Raw genomic sequence first — 16,240 nt, forward strand, 5'->3', positions numbered from 1 at the left:
CGCTTGCACTGGCGGGATTTGCATAAACGGGATTTGATTGGCTGATGCCAGCTTGTGAGCATCAAAAGTTGAACATTGCTCAACTTTTGATGCTCACGATGCTTGCAAAGCCATGCGCCGCTCCCCAAAATGCAGTTCGGCGAAGATTAAAAATCTTCTACGTCACCCCATTCAAGTGAATGGGCGAAGCTTTGAAAGATTTTTTTCATGCCTGTGTGTGGACGGGCCGTTGACGGTAGCAGCCGTGTTAAGTTATACATTTTGCTTACAAGTACAACAGTGAAACGCCTGACTGACAGGTGCAGTCTGACCATTAAAAAATGATGAGGGACATTTAATTGGTCCCTCTGGTTACCTCTAAAGTCGGTCTTTTTGGCGTGCCCCCAGCTTGGTTTTCTCCTGTCATACCCAGACTCTGTCTGCTTCACTGTCACATTAACATTCCCGAGTGCCACTGTGATTGAATTGGCCCCACAGAAATAGGCAGCATCTTTTTAGCAGAGAGGGGAGGTCTGGCCATCATCATTCTGTTGAAATGGATCTTGATTGATATTGGTAAACCGTGGCAGATTTATATTTAGCCATCAACGGCAACATAATCCGCACCAGACAGACTAAATCTAATGTACAGCACATTAACTGTAATGCCCATTAATTAGGCTGTGCACAAAAAACACCAGCACACAACTTCTTCAGAGTTCTGAAAGGAAGTTCAAGGTTTGATCCAGCAGTAAAACAGTTTTCACATTTTATATTCTGTTAGAAAAATGTTCTTATTTTATAGTGTGTTCATTTTGAAGCATGGCGGGATTAAAGGTTGGAATAGTTTCCTATCCCTGCATTGCCCATCCTCTTCTTCAGTTTCTGCCTAAAGTAACAGAATGGTCTTTCCAGTGCTTTGTTTTCCTTATCTCCTCAAACTTTTCCTTATATCTCAGTCACACTATTTTGACTGCCACACTGTAACATATATTTATACGTATATCTCTGCATCCCTGCAACCCCTGTGGCAGTTTAGAGGTGTAATGGCAGATAAAGGTTCCCTGTGGCTTAACCTAAAGCTCTTTTCTCAGGCACTGTAGATTATCCACAACCCTGTACCGCGCACACAAATGTCTGTTTGACCCTTTCCCCCGGTAGATGTTTAGTATGTCAGAGCAGTAAAGCATCATCTTGCCGGCTGGTCTAAGGTTTTGGTTTCCCTTCAAGCTATAAAACAATCCAGCAACACATCAAAGTGAAGCTGGCCTGAATGAAGGTTTTGTATTTGTTGGAGGTTTTCTTTTAACTTTGGCAGGAAACAAAATTGGGCTGTCACTAAGTTATTATATGGGGGGGATTTATACGGTGAAGGCATAGATATTGGTGAACTTGTGAAAATAAAACCATATATTTTTAGCTGTTAAGCTGTACTGCCTCTAGCTATCCAATAACCAGGCCAAGGTCTAGGATAAAGCAACAGGCATTGAATGTAAACACTAACCAAAAACCCTCAAAATCACCTCAATGGGAACTGAGAGCAGTGGGTGTATCAATTCTCTCATGACGGGGAGGGACTGAAAAACTAAAGTTATTAGAAAAGGCCTCTGTGTTTACCGCCCTGGAGCACCAACCAACAGGTCGCCGGCAGCGGCACATTAGGAGGCTCCCTTGTCAGTAAATATTGGAAATTGGCATTTCCTCTGGGTGATCGTCCTGAAAGGTCAGTTCAGGCGGAAGCAGCAGCACAGTGGCTCTGCCTCTGTTTAATAGAATTCAGCGGAACTGCATGGCATTTCCAATGATGGGACCTGACCTTCCTGATCATCATTTAAATCATGCACATTACCCGGCACGTAGCACAGTGAAATCCTTTTGTTCAACATCCTGCTCCGTCATTGTTATTGCCTCATTTCCTTTTATTTTGTTGGGCGGTCTGATAAGTGAAAAATATGTTTTTGGTTCAGTCAGTGCTTCTCTAGAGCAGACGTTTGGAAAGTAACCCTAGTGGTCTGAGTCGATCTGATGAAATACAATGACTTACTTTAAAGTCCAAATACAGTGTTTCTCAAAATGCCTTCAAGCCCAGTAGAGTGTAGCATACATGTTGTTTTTAATATCAAAACCAACTTTTATTTTAAATTCATACATTATCATATAAATTGGTTGTTAGTTTGTTCCACAGTTCATATTGACCACAGTGAAAATGTTGCTTTGGAAGGCGAACAAATGAGTCGCAGCAGAATTATTCATTTCTTAAACCTGTTATTTTAGAAATCTTTTTTTAAATGTTCTTAGGCGCTTTCACACCGCAGTACTTTTCCCACAAAGGTTCAGCAGAATTTAGTTCCTGACAACTCATTAGTTCTCATGAACTAAGTACAGATCGCGTTCACACCGGAATAAATCCCTGGGGGTGGATTAGGCAAATGAAGCCGCTGACGTCCCTTCTTCTCCTGCTTTGGGTTTACTGGCAGGCCGCAAACAACTTCACGGCGTATACTGCCGCCCAAAATCCCCGGCCGGAAGTCCCCGGAGTTGGGGACTGGCTTCAGTAGAAGCTGCTGGGACTCCCAGCAGCTTCTACTGAAGCCTTCCGAGTAAATCGCCAGAACGCCGACACCTCCTCATCTCCACCGCTCCCATGTTTTCTTTTGTGTTGCCATAAGTTAGTCTCTCTGCGTTTGTGCGCGGGGCTAATGCTAATAATGCTAATGCGAGGATAATAAAATGGCGGCTTCACAACACTTTTTGGGAGTGTTACGGGGCGTGGTTTGCAAACCGCCCAGCCAATCAGACATAGGAACCTTTTTCTCCCACGAAAGTACCTGCTCTCTAGCAGGGACGGAAAAGGGGGTAAAAAAAGGTTCTCATGAACTCATTTTAGTTCTGGCTCTTTTTAGTGTGAACGCGACATTTCGGAACTAAAGTGGGAAAAGTACTGCGGTGTGAACGCACCTATTGACTATTCGTCATTTCAATTGACTGTTATTTGTAATTTGGTTACTCTTAGCAGCACATTTACTCTTTTGTTCATTTGGGGAGTTTTCTTATAATAAGTAAGTGGTACTTAGTCTGAAGTGAGAAAAACAATGCTCTTAAGCAATAGCTTAAATGCCAAGAAATGCTAAATAGAACAAGAGCTACCCACACACAGCTAGAAGTAAAACCATCATGAATATAGAGCTGAAGACATTCAATTAGCAAATAAGAATAATAATGAGCTACCCTTTGACTCAACTTTGATGTTTTTACATATATTTTTTTGAAAAGGCACTTAAAGTCAGCAGTGAAAAGGCGAGCTTAACAAGAAATGTTGACATTTATAACTTTTACTGCGGTCTGCTTTTGAAAGAAGGTGACTCACCTTCACTATTAGTTTAAAAGATATTCTGAGTCTTGTGTGGAAGTCTCCAGTGCCTCTCTCCCTGTTCTGCCATCTCTCAATAGTAGCTGACCAAGCAAGGTTAGCTGTCCCAGGCCATAAGTGGCCACACAGCATGTAGGGAGAAGCACAGGGGCTATATCATCAGGCCTCAGGAACATTTACAGCAGCAGCCAGAGACGACGGGGGAAAAAAAATTACAATGATGGGCTCTAATGTTGGAAGTCACTATTAGAGGAGAGCATCGCTCACCGGGAACAAGAGCGATGCTCCTTCTCTTTTTCACACCAGAGCAAATTCTGCTTTGTGAAATGGAAATGAATTGTTTGAATAGTGGGGATAGATATGATTTTCAACATGACTGCACGGCTATGGTGTTAGCACAACCGGCAGATGCATTAACATATAAGTTGAACAAATACACCCACATTATATGCCCCATTTATTATTTGCACTATTAATTATTCATGCCGTTGAGTATAAAAGCAGAGGAATAAAAAGGTTTTCTTTGTGCGATTTGAGTCACCTACTGAGACATCTGGTTTGGATCACAGCGCAGGTATCAGCTTGTGAACAGCGCACGGCTTAATCACACGCAGTGCTTCTATTTGCATTACCCAAAACAATCCAAGGTGTTCTTGTCTCTTCTCTGGGCAACTTCTGTATTCACATGTCACACTCAGAGCAGCCTTTGCAGAGTTTCCTGAGTGCTGAGTGAAGCCAGCAGCTGAGCTGAGTACGAGCACAAGTGATGCTTTCACAGTGCCCTGCGCTCAGCCGTCTGAATACTTCCCCAAGCCCTCATTAGCATGGCTGCTGCATTCAGCCTCATCCTAGGTCTGTGCTACTGCTCCCGCTCTCTCTCACTTGCTTATACCCCCCCCCCCCGACCGACTACAGTTGAATCCTCCTGTCTACGTCCCGCTTCCCCAGTTGGATTTAGCCCCCTTATTTACTCCTCCATGCTGTTTCCCCTCTGGCTCATTCTTCATCCTCGTCTTTTTCTTCAACTACCTATTTTTCTCTGGTTCTTTCCTCTCTCTCTTTAAAAAAAAAAGAAAACACTTCCTCCCACTCCCATTTTCTCTAGTCTCTCAGCCATGTATGATGATCATCCCCTCCAGCTCTCTTTCCCCTCATCTCCTCTTGCATACCTTCTTTAATAGAATGTCAACTCTTACATTTCCCTCCTTTCTCCTCAGCCCATCCCTCTATTAATCAGCAGTGGACGGTAGTGACAGAGAAGACTTAAGGTCCATTTTATTAACACTGTCAGAGGAAATCTTTAGAGCTCTCCATAAGGAAATACATCATTTTTAATGTTTTGAGTAGGATTTGTTTGTGACCTTTAAATATGTGCTTGAATACGTTGAAAGAATATTGCTTTATTTGTGCTTCACTTTCTCGTCCTCCTACTAAAGCCCCCCGCCGCTCTGAGGTATGATGTGTACAAAGGGGCACAGTTGTGCTGGCTGGGGAGAGTGTGTAGATGCATGCATGGCTGTGTTTCTGGGAGTGTGTGCACTGTATTCAGCAGAGCGCTCTACACACCCACCAGGGATACAGACGCGCTCAGCAGGATTAGAAGCATCATAAGTCCTAGACTCTTTGAAGTGTGGTACAATGTTGATAGCAAAGATATTTCGGTTTCCTCCGTTTGCATAGAGAAACGACATCTGGGGTTTCCTCGCCCTGTGTGGATTTAGTGCACGATAATAGCGGTCATTTTTGAGAGATGTCAACTCTGTCATACGCTCCGTTATATCCAGACAAAAAGCCTCTTGAGTTTGTCTAGACTCATGCAAACACTTGTTTGTCAGCACTGACCTCAACATTTTCCTGTCTGCAGAGATTCCATCAATTAAAAGATTGGCTGCTATTACTTCCCTTTCACCTTTTCCTCTGCACTCAGAATGAAGCTCTGCCAAAGGACTCCTCCTTCAGACTGCCAAGCACCTGCAAATACTGGACTTTGGAGCCAGTATTTTCTCTTGGCTTGCTCACAGACATGGTCACCAAAGTGCTTTTCACAGGTAGAGTTAGTTTAGTGAGTGTGAAAAGCTGCCAGCCTCTGATTATCTGTAACGAAGTCCGTCTAATGTAATGATCATCGCTGACATATCCTTAGTGTCGTGTCTCTGAGATCTACAATCGGATGCAAAGCATCAGACACCCATCAATGTTTCCTAATCAACATGCTGGCCGGGGGCTTGCTTAGCAAACTAGGAAAGAGATTGGAAATGGTGTTTAAAGGCAGGGCTTGAGTCTTAATTATGATGAGATGAAATAATTCAAAAGGATTGCCAATGCTAAACGAAATACATTTGTGGAGCTCTTTGCATGCTGCCACTTTCAAGTGGGTTTTATAATAATTTATTGGGATTTCTTGAAGTTGATGGATTTTTTATGGCTCCAATGTATTTTGTTTTGATCCCAGCTGACTTTTTGCAATATTACAATGCATGGTTGGGAATAAGAGGCTTTTTGGACTAGGTTTTAAGTCCATAGTCTCTGCTCTTTCACAATTTAAGCTCTGATCCGTTGCATTTTTCCTCCGAGTACTAGTTGTATTTATTGAAGCCGGTTAGAGTGCTTCTCCAGTGCTGCGCCTTTAATTCACACCTTGTTGTCGGGTTGAAGGCAAGAACCCACATTAGTGACAGGAGGTGGGATGATGACTTTGTTACATTTTGAAAACATTACTCATCTGCGAACCAGGGTGCTGTTAACACTTCAGATCATGTATTTTTGTTTCTAAAAAAACTTCACACCAGATTAAAACTGTTACCCAAAGCTAATTGATTGACAGTTGTGTTTTCCTCCTAATAGAATTGGCATGCTGTGTGACTTGATCATGCTTAACCCTGTGAAGATGAGTTATCAATCTACCAAGTTGTGGGCGTGCGTTTGTCATTTTGGCTCTGAGCGCGGCCCTAATGTGGGTGTCTACATTACCTGTCACACTGCTACTAACTCATCTTGATAAAGTGTGAGATCATGGCGTCTGTACAATCACATAAATATTCACATTGAGTAGTAGCAGCGAGTTCCAAAAATTGATTCATTGTACAACCAGCAAAAGCAGGTAGCATTGGAACCACAAACCTGTGTATGCTCACATACTAAGTGATGTGTTGACGCCTGTTCTCTCACCCCTCGCAGTGCCCCGACTCCACCTGTAAGCAGGACCTGCTGGCCTACCTGCAGCGCATCGCCCTGTACTGCCACCAGCTCAACATCTGCAGCAAGGTCAAGGCCGAGGTGCAGAACCTGGGAGGAGAGCTGGTCGTTTCCGGGGTAAGTTCAACACCTTTTTTAAACTACTGAATTTCAACCAGTGTGCCGTAAGAGATCGCTGTGGGACACGTTCCAATTTCACTAAGTCAGTCCAAAAAATATTATTTACTTGCTGCAAATAAAATCCAACAGTGCCATGTTCCCAAGGAAGCTTAATCGTCAACTGCAAACAAAACACCTGTCACTTCAAAAGAACAACACGGACCATTTTTTTTTCTGCCTGCGTAAACAAACTGAGAAATGGGTATCTGTTACGAGAAAAAACCCAAAGAGAGCTCTCAAAGCTAGTTACTTACCAGCTGAACTCGTAGCCACATTGAGAGACTCGTCATTAAATATAATTCTGCTGTATAAAGCTACTATGTCTCATTTTGTACCTTTTTGGGTTGTTCATATTCCGCAGGATTTATTTAATGTAAAAGATGAACCGTGGCTCTAAAAAGGTTGATAATCACTGAACTAAACCATGGACAGTATGTATGTAATCTTCATTGTAAAAATATCTTAAGAGTTCAAATGGAAGTGGGCTGGTAGCAGCAATTCAGCTTCAAAATTATTCGCAAAAAGGGGTTAAACTTTAATGTAAGTAGGAAATGCAGTCTGTTCCCGAAGGAAGGATACGCACAGAGTATTTTGGGTAAGAAGCAATGAGGTAAACAGGATTGTGATTGTTGACAAGGAAGTTTCTTGCAGAAACATAATTAAATCAATAGAATGCATTAGAATACTTTCTAAAGTTTTATTATCCGGCAATGCCCACATAAATTAAAAATACTAAGACTTAATGGCATTGGCTGTTGCTTGTGATTAGCTAATGATTCATTTTCGGCACTGTAATCAGCAGCTTATATTTTATATCAAATAAACAGATAACAGAAATAATGGCTTTCCTTGTGCTGGACTATTGTTGGCCAACTGTTTCTTAACCTTTTTGAGCTCTTAAGATAACACTGAACAAGGCCAGTGTTTACAGAACCCTGGAGCGTTAATGAACTTCTTACTTGCCACTCGGATCTTTAAAGATAGGTTACCTTTGTGTGAAGGAAATAATTATTGCCATCCTCTTTTCTGTAGGGCTGAAATGAGCCTATGCTTCCAACTCTTGAAGTCAAGTGTCACCGCTGTCTCTGGGGCTATTCAATTGTGGGGATTAAATTAGAGTGACCTTTTCCCATATTCTCAAATCTCTCACATCTGTTCTTAGTCCAGACCAACTCTGTGGTTGGTTGGTTGGTTCTTCCGTTAATCATAGTTTCTCATTAAATTGGAAAAGGTTAAAAGGACAGAAACTTTTATTTTCAATTTGCGTTCATTCAAAAAGGTGTGAATAAAAGAAAAAATGCCAGGTTATTTTTACGATGTTCCAAGGCTAACCGTTTCTCTGTCTTTTCCACAGTTGGACAGCGCCATGTCTCTAATTCAGGCCGCAAAGAATCTGATGAACACAGTCGTGTCCACTGTCAAGGCCTCCTACGTTGCCTCTACTAAGTACCAGAAGAACAAAAACATGGAGGCTCTGAATATGCCGGCCATTTCCTGGAAGATGAAAGCCCCCGAGAAGAAGCCCCTGGTGAAGAGAGAGAAGCAGGACGACCAGACCAACCGGGTGAAGAGGTCCTCTCAGAAGAAGCACATCAACCCCGTGCAGGCTCTCAGCGAGTTCAAGGCCATGGATAGCATCTAGACTCCCCTTTCAGTCAAGAGAACACACATATTGACCAATGAGTTTATATATAGATGGAGCTTGTCATTCTATCAAAAAGAAAGGTTTTTATTCTATTTGTTCCACTTTTGCATAGGCGGTCATTATATTCCTACACTGCCTCGTTTCTATTCCATACGTTTGGATTTGCTCTAGTCTGTAGCAATAACTGTCTCTCCTTTGGAAAATACAGATAGAGGGAAATCAAACGGACTAATGCATTTTGATGGAAGGAAGGTTTTTCACTACAATGTTTGATTAGGGCAAAATACCTTCTTTACTGCAAATATGTACTATGCAAAATCTGTTAGCTTTTTTTAACTTGAAGAATAACTGTAGTTCATTTGGATGTGCTAGGCTAACTGGTAATATTTTAAATGTGTTTTGGTTCAGGCATAAGGAACCAAAGTCACTATTTTTCCATGTGTACCTTTTTCTAACTTTATACGTACATTGTTATGCCACTATACATGCTTCAAATAAGTCTAAAGAAAACATTATATGTTCTGTGCTGAATGATTTATACCCCTGTACTGGTAAATGTCATTTCTTTATAATTTAAACATCTCAAATTCATTGTATTTTCAGTTTTTTGTTTTTATGTATCCTTGCAGCAAACAGAAGGCAACTGAGTATTTTCCCCCAACCTTCTGTTTTTGCTGCATAACTTGGTCAGACTTTGTTTATTGGCCTGGCCTCCTGAGAGACTGGGAGAACCCAGTGGGCTAAACAACGAGAAGACCCAGAGTCATTTCTTTCCAAAGCCGACAAGCTTCATTAACTGTCAATAAAACCAAACACCTCCACGATTTAAGGTGTGTTCAAATTAAGGGATCAATATGTTTCTCTCCACTGCTTAGAGGTGCAAGGAAGAGAGGGGATTTCTTCTACTTTAAACTCTGCTTGTTTTTTCCTTGCCCTTAAGCTTGAACACTAATCAAGGTATTATGTCGGGCACAATCTTTATAGAAAACTAAAATCAAGTTGCCAGGAGTTGGAGCTTTAAAATGAAACGGGAGAGAGTTTGTTTTCTTTTTAACTTCAGGTAAAAAGCAGGAGTTTTCCAGTCGTACATTGAGGTGCATTGTTGTTCAGAGGCTTTGAAACCCTGCTGTTCAGATCTCGGGCTGAAATTTGTTTTGCTCGTTTGACATCTGTGATCTTTGGCAGTGAAAGATATGATTATCTGTTAGGTGGATTTGTTTTTATTTTATTTGACTGTAGAACTAAACATTTCGACAGTTTGTCTTTTGCTGTAATTGAGTTTGGATTTGAGTGATATCAACTATTTTGCTGTGGATTTTTTTGTTGAGAGCTGACTTATTAGTGCACACGTTTCTTATATTCATGTGCCTGCTTTATATCTTAATAAACAATTAAAAAGGAAACCACTGTTTTTCTCTTTATTTATCTGATGGGATTATCCACAGACTGAAGTAATGTTTTTCTATCCTCCCTTGAACCTTCTTTTTATATGCTTTGTTTTGCCATTATACCAGATTTATGTTGTAATAACAAGGAGAGTGTAAGCCCTAAAGAATCATTTTCTCTCAAAAGTAAAATGAATTTTAGTACCCTCTCCAAATATACTGCTGTGTATAATGAAGGCATTATATTATGTATACCTGCCTCCCAAGACTGCGTTATTGACTTCAGGGCTATATACAGCATTATCTTTTAAGTTATGTAATTGGGTTTCTTTACTTTTGTTAGTTATGTTCTAAAGAGACATAAGTGCAGCCTTTAAAATCAAACACATTCCTCACTCTTTAGGTGGTGTCTAACAATAGCCTGTGAACTAAGTGCCCTTATGACGATAAACATGTGAAGCAAGAAAGTATTTTGAACAAAGTGTGTATTTTTCCAAACTCACACATATTGACTTGGCTCTGAGGAGAAAAATCCTTCTTTAAATGTTTTGTTTTGATAAAAAGGCAGAGGCAGGTAAGCTTAAGTATAACATGTGTTTCTTTTTGATTGTTCTTTGAGCTGTCCTAACTAATCTACATACACTTTTGATTTAGATGTCTTAAATTTCCCAGAATAACTTTGAACAACCCACAGAAAATGCTTGGGAAATAGATGGATAGCAGTAGAGTGATAAGATTTCCAAATCCTGGCCTGGCGACTTTTGGCAATCAAACCGCTCATGGAAAGCTGCCTTACTTCAGGATGTATTTTACAGAAAGAGTATAGGACACTCGTGTTACATTATAAAGATAGTGCTGTTGACCTGATCTGTGTTTCCCCCATTCTCCAAATTGTTTTAAATTGCACCACAATACTAAAGGTATTTTGCAAAAATGTAAAAAATCCTGGGTGAGTTTTACATGCAGGTCGTAACATCCCTTGTGACCCTTGTTTTGTTTGGCCTACAAAAAAGGTAATTTGTCTAAAATCAAAAAATTCAAACAACAGGGATTACAGCTGCAGCAAAACATGAAAGTGAAATTGAAGGATGCAGTAGGAATGAATAACAAACATTTCTCCGCACATATATATAATTTTTGCTGGTTTTATTGTTCTTCTTCTCTTGTGTTGTGTATATATGTGTATATATATGTATATATATATGTATATATATATGCATATATGTGTATATATATATGTATATATATATGTATATATATGTATATATATATGTATATGTAATGCTTGTTGTCACATGCAATGCTTGTTGTGATAGTATGTAATTATTGGGTATGTTGGAAATATTTGGACGGTTGCTGCCCACTTTTTAACTTGCTTTGACATTTATTTGTCAAACCACTTCCTCCCTCTAAGAGGCCCTTTGCCAGGCTGCCATTGTAAACAAGAATTCGTATTTTAATGAGTTGCCTGCCTGAATAGAGGCTGAAAAAACGTTGAAATTAAACATCAGTTATTTTAGCTTTCTGAGAGGAAGTAGGTACAGGAGGTGTGAAATTATGGAATTATTTTCTTCTGGTTGTGTGTTTTGAAACAATCACATATCAGAGTTTGCATTTAGATATAACGATGTGTTTAAACTAATAGGAACAATTAGAAATAATTATAGAATCAACTTTTATCAACCTTTTTAATGGAATTATTTTTCAGTTGCAGGAAGAGCACGTGTGAATACAATGGCACGATTCGAATTAGCGTCCCAGTAAGTTTTATCAGTGAGTGAGCATGTAAAATAGTGTAGCGGTTGAACTAACCTCACTATATGGAATGCAACCCTAATTAACGTTATCAACGTCACATGTGCTGCTGAATTACCCGCTAACTCAGAATGACTGCCATGAAAAGCGTCTGCTAATGAGAGAGAAACCGTCATAATACAGTTATATATACTTGTTAACCAAAAGTTTTAACGTTGACGAGTTGTTGTAGCATCCCAGGAAACAAAAGGGAGACGAGTAAGGGAGTTAGCACAGTTTTAATGCAGCATTGTTAGCACAAGTGCTAGCATACGTTTCAGTGACGCTAACTCCCGGCTAGCTTCCATCCATACTAGCCGCTGCTTCTCCGAGGGAAGCATTGCGACTGACAGGACAACCAATGTAAGTGTAACAAGCCCGTTTCAATGAAAACGACAAGGTACCTTTCAATGAAGTAATTGAGCTATGGTAGTGACAGAAATTATGCAGCTAGTATTTTCACAGCTCAGTCGACCCAGCCAGCATGCCCCGACTTTGTACGTCTTATATTCACTTCACTTTCATGAAATGTTGTTTGGACTGGTAACAACATGTCATGTTCTACACCCTGGCCTGTAGGTGTAGGACCAATCCTGAACTGTTCATCCTGCTGACCTTTCAGAGAAACACGACCTACAAGTGCTGTGTGACAGTTCAAGAATGGATGGCTGTACTGAAATGGTTCAACACCTACGCTGCCCTCACAAACTGTAATGGTAAGCGACTACTTTTATAATTTTGGCTGGTTTTATTGTTCTTCTTCTCATGTGTTGTAAATCGTTTTTGAAAATTGCACACGGCAGCTGCAGCCTGCTTTTTCTATGTGCTGCTAATGGCTCAAAGACATTGATAACTTGTTTATACTACTTTCTGTGGTGTGCTGTCTTTTGATGTGGTTCTGTATAAGATTTGATCTCAAATCCCATTGATGCCCTTTGAGTCTGGTTGATTCTCTTTGTTCAGCGACCTTGTAGTCTACCGATACATGTTGTGACTTAGAATGGGATACTCATGGTTTGTGCATGTGTTAGTATACTGTGAAGTGGTATTTGAAAAGTGCTATGTATCTATGAGGTTGGATCCAAATGCAGCTCCAAGTAAAAGTTTGAACACAAGACTTATGATCCACAATTGTTATATTGTTTTTGTTACCATACTCGCTCCACCACAAAAAGTTGAAACTATCCTCTCACTCCAGAAATGTCACTGCCACCGGGTCTTGACATCTTCACTGAACTTTATGAAATGAATCAGTATGTGCATGCGGTACCATACTACCATGCACACGCTGTTGACTGAAAAGAAGCAACAAGAGAGATGGAGAGGAGGCCACTAGTTTCATAATTACCTTTCCAATATTACACATTCATTATCATGAAAATACTTTCAAAATGTAGATCTCCATATCACATCACTATTACCACTGGCCCTGTAAGGAAAAAATCTGCTCCCTACAATGTTAATAGATTCAGGGTGCTTTGAATTAGTCTGCCGTTAGGAAATAAGCACATTCTAAAAATGTAAAGGCCTCACACATAAGTTAATGATGATAAATCTCCCATATATTTCCGTAAGTCCTGTGTGTTGTGTAGTCTTTGACTTGGGTTGACAGGGTGTTTTTAGTGCGTGAAGAAAATGAACCAAAAGCAAGTAAACTTTCCCTTTCACTCGACCATGCAAAGGTGGAATGTAGGTTACAAACATCATAGGACAATAAGCAAACGTTCCCAGAAAAGTGATTGATTTGTCTTGTTTGGAATAGTGATTGATTTGTCTTGTTCGGAATCACTCTTTGTTGTTCTCTGCCCCATCAGTGCCTGCCTAATCCACAAAGCCGTATCAAAAAGGTTGTTACCCCTTGGAAGTCAAGATGGGAACTTTTAAAAATGCTTTTACATTTCATTGCTTTTTCCCTCCTTACTGTTTGCATGAAATAATAGCAGTTAACAATAATTTCCTAGTTTTATAAAGGTATTTCTAAAATTCCATAAAGCAGAAATCCAGCTTTCCAAATGACAGTCATTTTTTAGATATATAGGCTCATAAAAGATGACATGTTTTAGGTTATTCAAAACCTAAACGTGTTCTCGTAGGGTTACATCAGTGCCAGATAAATAAAGCCATGTACTACATTTGTTTAACACTGTTGTTTCTATTTAATCGTGGGATTATAGTAAACCTTGCTCGAGGCGGAGCTGTCCAGTCTACTGCGGTGCTGATCACTATCTGAGCCCGTTTCCTTTTTATAAGTAAGGATTAGTTCGGCTCAGAGTCCAATGCACAACTTCAGCGACAGATGAAGTCTCAAAGATCTGTTGCTGAAATCCACTGATCTGTGAGGTCAGTGGAAGGTCAGCAGCCTGATCGATTAATCACCAGACATGCCACCCAGAAGCGTTTTCCATACAGTGCAAGCATCAGATGCTGAGTTTTGCACAGCAAGCAGGATGGCATTCTAGACAGTCACACAGTGAGCGCAAATGAAACACTGAAGTTGGGAGACCCGCCCACTGACTGATGTACATTTTGGTTTTCTTAAGTGTTGATAAAGATTATATGTACAGATATTTGCTTTATTGTAATTCTAAAATATTGGTTAGTTTGTGAACAGAAAAGTGCTCCAACACTAGAAGCATACCTATTTTGAAGGTAAAATATTTTATCTTATCCCTCATACATTGGTGACTTGTCAAGGTTAAAAATCTAATTGCACTATAAAAAATAAAATAAAGATAAAATCGAAGACCGCGTTCCTCCTAGAGGGAGTCGCATCGTTGTCACCTTTTTCATCCATGATAGTCTGCACGCCAGTTTAATATCTGGGTGTTATGTCATTGAGGACATAGAAGCAGATCGATGAGCAGAACCGGTTTGTGATGGTATTGGATTTTTTTCATGGGATTTTCCTAAGGTATTCAATTTACTTTATTAGCTAAAGACATACATTCCTACTGGTATGTTATCCATAAACTGTTTCTCAATCGATTGTCTATAAAACGTACTCTTATTACGATAGATATTGATATAGTGATATAAAATTACATACTGTGATAGAGGATTTTATTCATATGAACCACCCCTAGCTGAATGCTTTTTATACAGCTTCAGCTCTCACCATCTAATCTGTAGTATAATGTTTAAAAGCAAACACACAAAAAACATTTAGAGAAATCATACATTGCCTTGGGTTTTTCTAGAAAAATATAGTATGAGGGCGCTAATGTCACTTGTGGCCAAAATTACGGCCCGCCCACTTTCCGGCAACATTTAAGCATTAGAGCAAAGCGCAAAATAATTTCTTCATGTCTTAAAGCTGCTGAGTCATATATTGCACCTCAAACAACAAATAAAACCCAGAGTTACGGTTTTCTTTACTTCCTCTACAGAAAAAGGAAATTCAGAAATCACAGTTGAAGAGTAAGCCTGCTGCCTGCCACTCGTCCACCGGCAGACCGACCGGACATCGATCCCCTATTCATTCGGAGCTCCGTTAAAAACAAAGCTACATTCCGTTTGTCGTCTATTCAACACGATTTTCAAATGTTTGTATTAATTATAAAATGTTTCACAAACAGAAATATTGTTTTCTGGCCTCAGTTACAAATGTTACGGGGAAAATCTGCATTTTGGTATGAGGGCGCAGTGCCCCTGTTACCCAGTTAGGAAAACCCTGATAGCAATGATGACGTGTGGTAGGCTGTGCATTGCAATACATATTTGCAAAACTTAGTATCACAGTCTATTATTTAAATCAATTTCTAACAGAGATACATTTTTTCCATGCTGCGTTTTCTCCTTCACAACTATTCAGGGAAAGTCATGTCGTGTAAGTGCCATGTTAGCCAAATGTTAGTCATGGATAGGGATGGTCCGATCGTTATCGGCCGATATTCACTCTCTGCCGATCGATCGGTGCCAAACTCATCCTGAGCACACACAAAGTCACAGCCGAAGTAAAAACAATAAGTGTGGCTTGATATTGAGTAAGAAAAAGGTTGATAAACGCTGTGAGAATGGGTCTGCAGAGAGAATTTCGCCGCGATCCCAACTGTCTGTTATCAGCCTGCAGCCAGGGAGGAGAGATCAGCAGAGCTGCATGCACTGAGTGTGTGTGTGAGGAAGTCCGTGGATTGGTCAATTTGGACCAATCAGCGGGGGCTTAACGTAACGTAACGGCTCCACGGATTGGTCCATTTGGTTCCGGGAAACGCATGACATCATGAGTTACCCGGAAGAATCAATGGACAGTGACGTATCTCCAACGAGGCGTTTTGGGGAGGTATTTTCTGTGTTAGAGTTTTACTCGCTACAGGGTGTACTTTGAGGGTTTTGACTCTGCAGACCGTTGACATGCAGAAAAACCTTCATAACACACAAGGGGACGGGTAATAACCGGAAAAGCATGACATGGGAGCTTTAAGGTGTCAAAAAGGTGTCAATAAAATATCGGTATGCAACGTGTGTGAAACAGAAATCCTGCAGCTCCACCCGCTGTGACGGACCGGTGAGCGGAGCAAAACACACACTAAGAGTTAGACTTAACACACTTAACTATTTTATCTACCTCTGGAACAATTTTATCTTAACAAGCTAAACTAGTTATAAATATATTTATTCTTCACTGTCGGGTCACTCATCACTGGATCAGTGAGCTGCATGAGACGATACTGACAGGCTGTCAGGAGAGGGAGAGAGGGAGAGAGAGCGCTTCCG

At 40.4% G+C, this 16,240-nt stretch overlaps 1 protein-coding gene across 2 annotated transcripts in view; it reads left to right on the forward strand.

The window, feature by feature from the left end:
• Positions 1–9,751, forward strand: part of ctnna1 (catenin (cadherin-associated protein), alpha 1) — a 77,926-nt gene extending 68,175 nt beyond the window's left edge. For both annotated transcript variants that reach the window (XM_010787743.1, XM_010787744.1), the window contains exons 17-18: positions 6,527–6,661; positions 8,058–9,751. In XM_010787743.1, coding sequence (XP_010786045.1) covers positions 6,527–6,661; positions 8,058–8,345 — 423 coding nt within the window. In that variant the 3' untranslated portion in view covers positions 8,346–9,751. The remainder of the gene's footprint in view (positions 1–6,526; positions 6,662–8,057) is intronic.
• Positions 9,752–16,240: the final 6,489 nt, after the last annotated feature.

Source organism: Notothenia coriiceps, unplaced genomic scaffold (assembly GCF_000735185.1).
Source record: "Notothenia coriiceps isolate Sejong01 unplaced genomic scaffold, NC01 NC01_scaffold00031140, whole genome shotgun sequence".
Taxonomy (NCBI): domain Eukaryota; kingdom Metazoa; phylum Chordata; class Actinopteri; order Perciformes; family Nototheniidae; genus Notothenia; species Notothenia coriiceps.